The sequence below is a fragment of the Cyrtonyx montezumae genome, unplaced genomic scaffold (genome assembly GCF_038088225.1).
Source record: "Cyrtonyx montezumae isolate F1298 unplaced genomic scaffold, pur_monq_1.0 scaffold_44, whole genome shotgun sequence".
NCBI lineage: Eukaryota > Metazoa > Chordata > Aves > Galliformes > Odontophoridae > Cyrtonyx > Cyrtonyx montezumae.
In genome coordinates, this window is record NW_027072050.1 from 808,385 (window position 1) to 819,012 (window position 10,628).

The following is a 10,628-nucleotide window of genomic DNA, read 5'->3' on the forward strand; positions in this document are numbered from 1 at the left end:
ACCAACACACAGGAATGCTCACGGAGTTGCTCCACTTTCCTAAGCCCTTCAGTGGGAGCTGTGGACCTCCTAGTTCCCCCACACCCATGTCCTGAATAAACGTGGCTCCTGAACTGCCTGTCTGGGTCTCCTTTGTTCTGCTGGGGAGCACAGACGTTCAATGCTTCTCTCTCTCAATTAACAGGAGAGCAGGTGGCTGCAGAGCTGAGTGTCCTGGGTGGGTGGTGGTGGGGACCAGGGTTGCCTGCATTCTGGGGTCCTCGGGGGAGTGGTCGGGGGGGGGCACGAGGGCTGAGGGTGCCCATGTTCATTCAGTGTGGAACAGGGGTCTTGGGAGGGATAGACACCTCGGAGTTCATGGGGGAACCTGAGGGAATAGGAGAGCCCTGGAGTGCCAGGGTTTTGGGGTAGATGAGAGCTTGGTTGGGGGAGGGTCCTGGGAGATCTTGGCTTCCTGGTGTTTCCCAAAGGGTATGGGATACATCGAGATGGGGGGAACCCTAGAGAGGTCTTGTGTGGGCAGAGGCTGAGGTACTGAGGGAGATACTGGAGTACTAGTGATATCCTGGGGGGGGAATAGGGTTCTGGGACAGGCAGGGCAGGGCTGCAGGTTCTTACGGCGCCTGCAGACTTCTGGGTGAACAGCACCCACTGCTTACAGATCCAGTCACGCTTTATGAGAGAACCAGTCAAGGTGACGAGGAATTTCTGACCGTTGACATATCCACAGTCTATTCCAAACCAACTTGTCCATTGCACACCTGGAAATGTGCCCCAGGAGCTCTTGCTCTGGGATTTATCTGGGTGCTGAAGTCCCAAGTGGCACTTCCCTGGTTGACCTGTTGGCCTTTTTTAAAACCGCTGCCACACTTCCACTTGTCAAATCACCAAGAAACTCCCTCTGTCTGCAGGACCTTTCAGTGACGGCAGAGAACAACCTTGCAGGACATCACCGCCCTCAGCACGTGTGGAAAGAGCCCAGTGGGTCCCACGGACAGCAGAGCAAGTCTGAGAAACTCCTAGAGCACATTGGGGAGAGTTCCCTGACCAGGAGAGGCGCCGTCCTATGTCTGCCATGTGGGAATAGAGAAGGTGTTGTGGGAGAGGTGGCTGTGTTGGCCGCAGTGGTTGGGATACAATCGAGTTCAAAACCATCTGCTCTCAGTGTCAGATGACACCCAGGGAAAACTGCAGACCCGTGCTGAAACTTGTGGGAGAAAGAACATGAGAAATGAGAAACATCACGGTTACAAAACAGTCCTGAAACAGCGATGTGAGGTCTGAGTTACGTGCTAAGAACAAAGGATGACCGCAATCACTGCGACCTCACCTATCTGTGGCATTGGGGATCTGACGTTTCCACGTCTGTGATCTGTGGCTGGGAATGGCAGAATGGAAACAAAGCTCCTGCCTGGAGGAAACGCTGCTCATCGCTGCGTGCTGCCCCTTGGCTTGCTGCCTGGTTGGGATAGCGAGCCGTGTGAGAAATGCATCTCTAGGCCTTCAGCTGGCACCAGTGCTCAGGCAAAGACAGAGGGATCCTCCCCTGACTTGTGAAGCCCCTGCAGGCAGAGCTGTGGGTCACAGGGAATGGGGGATGAAACATTTTGGAAGGATGTGGGGAGAATAAGAAAACCTATCTACTGCTCTTATCACCAATGATTGCAAGATATCCACAGCACGAGCAAAAAAATAAATAAAAAGGGATGAAGGGAGAAAGGAAGGAAGAAAAAGGAAGAGAAAAGAAAATGAAAAGGAGGAGAGAAGGGAATGAGAAGGGAGGGGAGGGGAGGGGAGGGGAGGGGAGGGGAGGGGAGGGGAGGGGAGGGGAGGGGAGGGGAGGGGAGGGGAGGGGAGGGGAGGGGAGGGGAGGGGAGGGGAGGGGAGGGGAGGGGAGGGAGATTCACAGCTCTGTGTTCACTTGTGCCCTTGTTCACCTCCCAGATTCACCAGTTGCCTGTTGCAATCAAATCTGATGTGGCTCTGTAAGATCTTTCAGGTAACACACCCAAATATTATAAGCACAGCAATAAACCTGAGCCTCCTGGAGACAATGCCCAGAAGGGGCTACTGGTGCCAACCAAGACCAGAGAGGTGTTACCTCTTCTGTGGGTAATACTGATCTTGTAGTCTGATCAATTCATTTACCTGCTGAAGTATACTGCACAGTACCTGCATCTGGATTTCATGGCTTTACTTCTTTATCTTAACTTACTTACTGTTGGGCCTTTCCAAGTGGACAGTGCTCAAGCGTTGGCCTATGATGTCCCACTCTTTGGTCCCAGCAAAGTCTCCAATTCCCTCAGTGTAGGTGCTGCCTAAGAAATCTATTCTGATACGTTTTTTTAGATACAGATGAGGTTCCCAATTGGATGGATTTAGCTTGTGCTTAACCCTGATCATCTCTTAACCCATCTGTAGATGTTCATCTCCTTTCTCATTCGTTGACTGTGTTGCCCATTCCCTGTTAGTCTCACTGGAGGTCACTTACACATTACCACCAGGAACAAACAGACTCCACTTGTGGAAAACGATTCCACCTATTGTTGATTGAAATAGAGTTAATAGGGAGAAAGATGTGCATCTCCTCTCCCTCTCCCACTCCCAGCCCCCCCTCCCCTCCCACCGTGGGGTCCATAACCACTCCTCTCTGCTGCTCTCGGCAACCTCTTCAGCAAGTCTCCCCTAAACATAGGCATTGCAGCTGTCTGGATCACGAGGCCCCATCCCTCGGAGCCTATTAGCACAGCTTTCAGCAGCTGACGAGGGACCACGGTGCTGGTGAGGATGGCAGCAGCTCCCTCCTCTCTGACCTTTCCCTAAGCACTTGGGTGGGCAGTGAGGACAGAGGGAGGGCAGCTGCCCCACACCGTCCCAGCTGTCCCCATCAAAGCAGCCTCAGGGATTATGCTGAGGGGGGGCTGCAGTGTGCACTGCTGTGCAATGACCCAGCGTTTCCATCCATCACTGCTGAAACCACTGCATTAGAGTCCCCAGGAACTCTCTCTGTGCTCCTATGTTACACATGTGAGGATTTTGTTGAGGTATGGAAGGAAGGGCAGCCTCAGCTGCCCCACTGCGGAGCTCAGGGCCATGTGGGGCACATTTGGTGACGCTGAGGATGAGGGCTGATGGCATCTGTTTGATCTTTTGTTGTGCACAGATTGTTCTTGGCCCCTTTTGGACACAGAAAGAGGTGGAGCATCTGTTAACAAAGGTAATGCTATAGGAGATGTATGGCATGGATGGAAATGAATGGGGCTTTTCCTTGCTCCACACCAGAGCTAGAGACATCGTCAGGGTGGCATGGCTTTCACTGGGCAGAAAACTGCTGCATGTGGACACTTCTGAAGGCAGTGAAATACTTCCAACCACACCATTTTGCTGTGGTCTGCAGTGATGGCCAACTTCACAACCTGAAAACAGCCCCTCCTCATTGTTCCCCTTGGGTTTTCCCTGCTATCCAGACAGATGCATCCCCTCCTGAGCTCCTGAGTCCCGTGTTCCAAATCCCAATGGTTCCCAAAAATCCCAAGAGATGTGGAGAAAACCTCTTCACCAGGTTCTGTGTGGCTGCTTTGGGGTCTCTCTGAGGATCAAATGTTTGGGGCAAAAGCCAAAGCTGAAGTTGTGCTTCCTATCTAAAATCCTCCAGCTCTTCTCCTCTGCATCAGGAAGTTGGGTACGAGCGGACATTTCCTCTGTTCTCTGTAGTTCTGAGTACTGAAAATGAATTTGCCATTTGCTATATTCTGCCAGCACTACCAGAGGTCGAGTGAAATGAAATTAGCCCCGGTGTGGAATTTGAGCAAAGAGAATATTTATTCTGTGATTAATAACCCGACTCTGAGTTGAAAGCATGATGCAGCGCCACGTGTCATTAGCAGTTAGCACTCAGCAGACAAAGCAAGCTCTGCTTTCCCACACTGAGCCCCAAACCTGGCATTCCAGCACCAAGCTCTGGTTTAGGACAGCTCCTACCCCTGCCAAGCAGCCCAGAAATCACGAGTGTGAGGGAAAGGAGCTGGATCCCCTCCTTTTCTGCAGCAAGCAGATGTTCCCGTCGTGCAGCAGGGAAATGTGAGCTACAGCCGTGACCCCCGTCCCTCTCTCTGAAGGTCCAGGAGTGTTTATAAGGTGTTGTCAGCGCTTTTCACCCTGACAGCACCGATGGCATTGACCCCCCTGTCCAGGCTGCAAGCAGAAGAGCTCTGCAGCGAGCCGAGCTGTGTGTTCATCAGCTCCACGGAGGAAGGGTTGGATGAAGCATTCGGAGGACTGTGGTGGATCCACAGCTCCTTCGTGGTGCAGAAGGACTTTGCAGGACGGCTGCACTGCACTCCCAGGTCTTTAATGGTGCAGTAAGTGTAGGATGTGGCGACCTCGGGGCACAGCTCTACTTCCTTGGTGGTACAGAACGTGGAGCGCCGGTCAGGACTCCGGAAGATGCTGAGATGCGTAGTGTGACTTTCTGCCGACTTTCTCCACATCAGCAGTGGATGCTGCACCTCTTGGGTCTGCAGTGAGTTGCGTTGTTTCGCCAGACACATCCACGCCAGGCAGCAAACTAAAGGCAGCACAGACAGAAGCATCAGAGCCAAGCAGAGCAGGTAGAGCAACCAGCGCAGGAGGCAGCAATGTCCCAGCACCCAGTGCCCCCACTGCACACCCTCCACACCCACCTGTGAGCGCAGCACGGACACATTCTGTGCTGGAGTGGAGCACGGGCAGAGCAGGGGAGGTGGGAGCAGAGGAGACCTCGGGTGGGGGGAGCGCGTGGTGTCCAGGGGAGCGGATAACGTGGGGGTGTGAGCAGAAAGCGTGGTGCTGGGGAGCACTGATGTGGATGACATCAGAGAAGAAGGTGAAGATGTGGAGGCTGAAGTGTTTTCTGGTGTGGTGGGGGAAGGCAGTGCTGATGGACTGGTGGAAAACGCTCTGGTGGATGTTGGGAGAGGGCTGGTGGCAGTGCGGGCAGTGGGTGAGCTCTGCGGATGGCTGACAGTGCTCGGAGCACTGGGAGCAGCTGACAGAGAGATGGTGGGGCTGCGTGGAGTGCTGGGGGGAGCAGTGTGAACAGCAGTAGTGCTGTGGGGCTGCACAGTGCTGGGGGGGGGGATGGTGGAGATGGTGGATGTAGGAGGGGTGGTGCTGGGAGCTGTGGTGTTTGCAGGGGTGGCAAGGGAAGCACTTGGGGTGAGGCTGGGGCCAGGAGGGATGCTGGGGGAGGGACTGACAGATGTGAGAGGAGACTGAGTAAGAGCGTGCGGGCTGGCAGTGGGCTCTTTAGAGCTGGGTGGATACACTGGGGGCAAGGAGGTCACGAGAGGGTTTTTGGGGGTCTCTTCCTCGTCAGAGTACTCATACTCTTCCTCATCTGCATCCCCCACGTGGCCGCAGTTGGGCTTGAAGCGGATGATGGGCTTCCTCTCGTGCTCGGGGGGGCTGTGGCACAGCACCTTCTCCGGGGCCACCTCCACCTTGGTCTTCCCCACACCACGCTCAGGCTCATAGACGCTCCCCTCGTTCCTCAGGATCCACGAGCGCAGGTAGACCAGGCTGCAGTCGCAGTGCCAAGGGTTCTCAGTGAGGAAGACGTAGGCAAAGAGGTGTCCCTCGGGGAAGAAGCTGGAGGGCAGCGTGCGGAGCCTGTTCCCCGACAGCCACAGCGTCTCCAGCGCCTCCAGGTCCCGCAGCAGCCCGCTGGGGAGCTCCTCCAAAGCGTTGTCCGACAGATCCAAGTCCTTGAGCGCCCTCAGCTCCGCGAAGGCGTCCTCGGGGAGCGTCCGCAGCCCGTTCCCCCGCAGGTCCAGGTCCTGCAGCTGCGGCACGGCGTGGAAGGCTGCGGGGGCCAGAGTCTGCAGGTTGTTGTGAGCCAGGGCCAGGCGGGTGAGCGCGGGCAGGACGTGCAGGGCGGGCAGAGCCTCCAGCGCGTTGCGGGACAGCAGCAGCTCCTTCAGGCTCGGCAGTGGGAGCTCGGCGTGCACAGCCTGCAGGCCGTTGTCGGATAGGTCGAGGTCCTGAAGGACGGGCAGCGGTTGGAAGGCGGCGGTGGAGACGGACAGCAGGCGGTTGGCATTGAGCAGCAGGATGCCCGTGTCCTTGGGCAGGCCGGCAGGTACTGCGCTGAGATCCCTCCCGGTGCAGTTCACCTCCACGATGTCCTTCACCTTGTTCATCTCCCACGGGCAGGGCGAAGGTGGGTCCGTGGAGCTGGCTGCAGGCTGCAGGGCCACGAGGATCAGCAGCAGCAGAGCAGGGAACTGCACAGCCTGCAGGGAGAGCTGAGCTGTGGGCACCTGTGGGTTCAGACCTGGCTGTGGAGGTATCCCAAGCACCCAGACCACAGCACTCAGACACTGAGAATTTAGACTCTGAGCACCCAGAAACTGAGAATCTGAACCCTGAGCACTCAGACTCCAAGCACCCAGACCCTGAGCACTCAGACCCTGAGCACCCAGACCCTGAGCACCCAGACCCCAAGCACCCAGACCCTGAGAATTTAGACTCTGAGCACCCAGAAACTGAGAATCTGAACCCTGAGCACTCAGACTCCAAGCACCCAGACCCTGAGCACTCAGACCCTGAGCACCCAGACCCCAAGGACTCAGACCCCGAGCACCAAGACCCTGAGCACCCAGACCCTGAGCACCCAGACCCCGAGCACCCAGACCCCAAGCACTCAGACCCCGAGCACCCAGACCCCAAGCACTCAGACCCTAAGCACCCAGACCCCGAGCACCCAGACCCCGAGCACCCAGACCCCGAGCACCCAGACCCCGAGCACACAGACCCTAAGAACCTAGACCCCAAGCATCCAGACCTCAAGCACCTGGACCCCAAGGGCCACCTCTCCCCTGGTGCTCACCATGACCCCGCCGTGTTCTCCCTGGTGCTGCTTTGCCTCCCTTCTGGCAGCAGAGGCTGCACGGGCCCTGTATCAGCACCCAGAACTTCCTGGAGGGAAACTGTGGTTTTTGGAGAAGTCAAGCTCATTACTGTGCATCAACTCCCACTTTAATTGTGCTGCCACATCATGGCTCCTTGCAAAAGTTTCCAAGTGAAGACCAGCTCCATAATTTCTTGCTTCTGCACTGTAAAGGGGGGAAGGCTGCACACAGCAGCAGCCCATGCATCACACCCAAAAGCTGCATCACTTCCAACCCTGGGACAAGAGTCCCTTGCAAATATGCCCCTTCCTCTGCCCCAAGGCAGCTCCGTGGCAGCTCTCCCCGGGTTTCAGCCCTGCACTTGTGGACAGCAGCCTGGTCTGTGTACCAGGGAGAGCTGCATCCTGCTCTGAGCTCAGCTGCACGGTGGTTTCAAGAGGGCTCCTTTCTTTCTGACTTTCCAGAAAAGAAGGGGATGGCTCTGCTGGATGGTCAGACAGCTCTAACAGTGCCGGGAGAAGTCGAGGCACGGTGCGGGCAGGGAGATTAGAGGCAGAGGAAGGAGCTGGGTTTTGCAGCTCTTCCTGCTTTCAGTTCCTACAGCCAAGCTGTCTCTGGCCATGGGTCACCACGGAGCACTTCAGGGATCGGGACTGGGATCACACAAAAGCTCCAAGTGCAGTGTTGATGGGGATGGTTTTGCACCACTTCTTCATTCTGTGCACAGAGGGGCTCTCCACAACAGCTCCACATCTTTTCTGTGCTGGGGGCCCTGGAGAGGTGGAATCTCACAGCAATGGAGTGTGGGGGGGGGAAGAATCACCCCCCTTAACTTCGAAACTGCAATGCTTTCCTCAAACTCTCACCCACTCCCAGCACGTGTAGTCCAACATGTGACATTTTCCTAATGGCATCGGACCACTTTGTATACTCAGGAATGTGCTGCACTGCTGTCACTGCTCTCCCTTTGATTAGCTGTTACTAATTAATGATAGCAGCAGCAAAGCACCACCACGCATGCCACTTTGCAACACTGCATTCTTCATTAGTGATCACCCCCTCCCCCCACGCTTCCCACGTTGCTCCTGCCCAGGGCCCTGCGTGTCAGTGCAAGGAGCAATGCGTTCATTCAGCACAAGGCAGCAGGGAGTGCTGGTGCTGAAGCTGTTTCAGCTTCTCCTGGTGCACAGCCAGCCGTTTTCTCTTCCTTCTGCTCCACACTGGGTCACAGCGGACGTTGCACCCACCAGGAGCCAAGGCTGTGTTCTCATGTCACATCTCCTGCCTGGGAAGTCGAGTGTGGCCCAACAAGCAATGGATGCCTGCCAAATTCTGGTCTCTTCGATGCTGATAAGCGATGCACGTCTCGGGAAACGTCCCACATCACTACCTCAGCATTTCAGGCAGTGCCAGGCCGTGGAGCCCCAGCTGCTGCCTGCAGGTGCACTGCAGAGGGAGGGACCATCACCCTCACGTTTTCCTGAATTCAGTTCCCAGGAGTTAAAACAAATGAGTTTCACAATACATTTTTTATTTTATTTTTTTTTTCTTTCTCGCTATCATTCAGGCTTGTAGTTCGGAAGCTTACTCTGGGTGGAAACTAGAAATGCCTTTTCTGTCCTTGCAGCTTCCCAGACAACGATGTAAAAGAGCATTTCCCCCCCAGGACCTCTGTAGCCACTTCACAGCCCCCACAGCCCCTCAATGACTCCCTCAGACCCAACAAACGCCCCTCCCCCCAAGCCACCCTAGGAGATCACAGAGCCCTGAACTCCGACAGCACCCTGTATCCAAAGATCCCCCATGTTTCTTCCCTAGGACCCCCATATTCCCCTCCAGGACATCCCCTAGGACCTCACAGACCCCCACAGTCCCCCTATAACCTTTCCAGGACCCTCAGAGCCCACCTGGGGTTCCTCCTGAACCCCATTTCCCTTCACATCACACACAACCTCACAGTGCTGGAGAGCAGGACAAGGTGCATGGCACAGATATGGGGCACAGGGACATGGGGGATGTTGGGAAACAGTCTGCAGGACCAGAACACTGCACAGAAGGTAACATGTGAAGGAATGGTGGGACTTAAGAGGCACAGAAATGTGGGAGGATATGGGGGCCAGACTGGGGTAAAAATAGGGAATGTGGGGCAGTGTTGGAGTGCTTTTATTGATTTCTTCCTGAGAGAGGACGGGGGTCCCTTTATTGATTTCTTCCTGAGAGAGGACGGGGGTCCCAGTGGCCCAAAGATGGGGCCCTAGTACATAACCCCACAACTCATTACTCAATATGACCCTATAACCCCATATAACCCTGGGTGACCACACGTGACCCACAAGACCTTATGACCACTGACCCTGCCTGACCTCATAACTGTGATCCCTGCCCCCATGTTACCCTGACCACATAACACATGACCCCGAGCTCCACATAACCCCACAACTCTGTGACCCAGAGACCCATGCAGCCATATAACCAGCTGTGTGTGGGGTAAAGCAACCTCCCCTGGGTATGGGCCAGTCCTATAGCACCCCACAGCCACCCCAAAGGAGCCATGGGGGGGGGGGGGGTTGGCTGCAGCATGGGGTCAAAGCAAGGGAGCAGGGGATTCAGGAGCAGTTATAGGGCACTGCGTACCCCATGACATCAGCTGTGACCCCACAGGTATGTAGGGGAAACTGCTGAGTTATAGGAGGCCATAAGGGGTTATGGTGCAGTTAAAGGACACAGACAGGAGGGTTATAGGAGCAGTATGGGGCAGAGAGATGGCACACCCACACCAGCAGCCAGTGGTGGAACTGCTGCTGACCACAGGACACGGGCAGTGATGGGGCTGTACAGGGGGAGTGGATGCTCCCTCACACAGAGCTGGTGGTGAAATTTTAGCCGATTATGGCACCCTCAGTCTGTGTGCCCATATTGCCACTCAGTTCCTGTACAGCCACACCATGGCACAACTGGGGATCTGTGCCTTTCAGCCCCCCCCATTCCCCACATTACCTTCTCCAGCTTGGCCCTACACTTCTGCCCACGCTGAGGGGTGCTAGGTGCTCTGTCATAGGGTGCTGCAAGGTGGTTACATAGTCCTGGAGGGATATGGGGGCCCACAGCAGAGCTGGAAGGTGCAGATGCACAGCTGCACCATGGGGTGATTGTACAGGAACTGAGTGGCAATATGAGTACACAGGACTATAAAGGTGCCATGATCAGCCACACTTTGTAGGGGGACATCAGCTCCCACCCCAGGTGTGGATGTGGCCCACAGCACTCCTATAACCCTCCTATAGGTGTCCTTTAACTGCCCCATAAGCCCTTAGGAGACCAAAGAACAAGGGGAGAAGCAGCACGCAGAGAGAAGTCAGTTTAATGACATCTTGCATTACCAATGAGGGCAACAGTATGGGGCACTGCTAAGACAGGGAGCAAGGAGACAGCACGTTATCACACCTGTAATGTGTTTGTAGAAAGGAGATGGTTGCCTTCCTATACTGCTGGGAGAAGAGGCCACCCAACTTCCCATCCCACAGGGAAAGAGCACCTGAGCACATGTGAGTCCCACTTACAGCAGGAGCACCTCAGAATTACACACAGGGCAACACATTCTGGCTTTTATTGGGGTGGAACAGAACACAACATCCTTCAGCCCAAATTGCTCAAAGCCGGCAATGTCACCTTTTTCTTCATGCTGCAAGACTTCAGGAAGGGGGGGAGGGGCAGGAGGGGTTAAAAGTTAATTTTCTA

General features: G+C 55.4%; 1 protein-coding gene across 1 annotated transcript; it reads right to left on the minus strand.

Moving 5' to 3' along the window:
- Positions 1-3,888: 3,888 nt before the first annotated feature.
- GP1BA (glycoprotein Ib platelet subunit alpha) lies at positions 3,889-7,053 on the minus strand. The gene is made up of 2 exons (XM_065747357.1): positions 6,869-7,053; positions 3,889-6,299 (listed from the first exon to the last, which is right to left on the minus strand). The coding sequence occupies exons 1-2, from the start codon at positions 6,869-6,871 to the stop codon at positions 4,131-4,133; spliced, it is 2,172 nt and encodes a 723-aa protein (XP_065603429.1). The 5' UTR covers positions 6,872-7,053; the 3' UTR covers positions 3,889-4,130.
- Between the last annotated feature and the right edge of the window lie 3,575 nt (positions 7,054-10,628).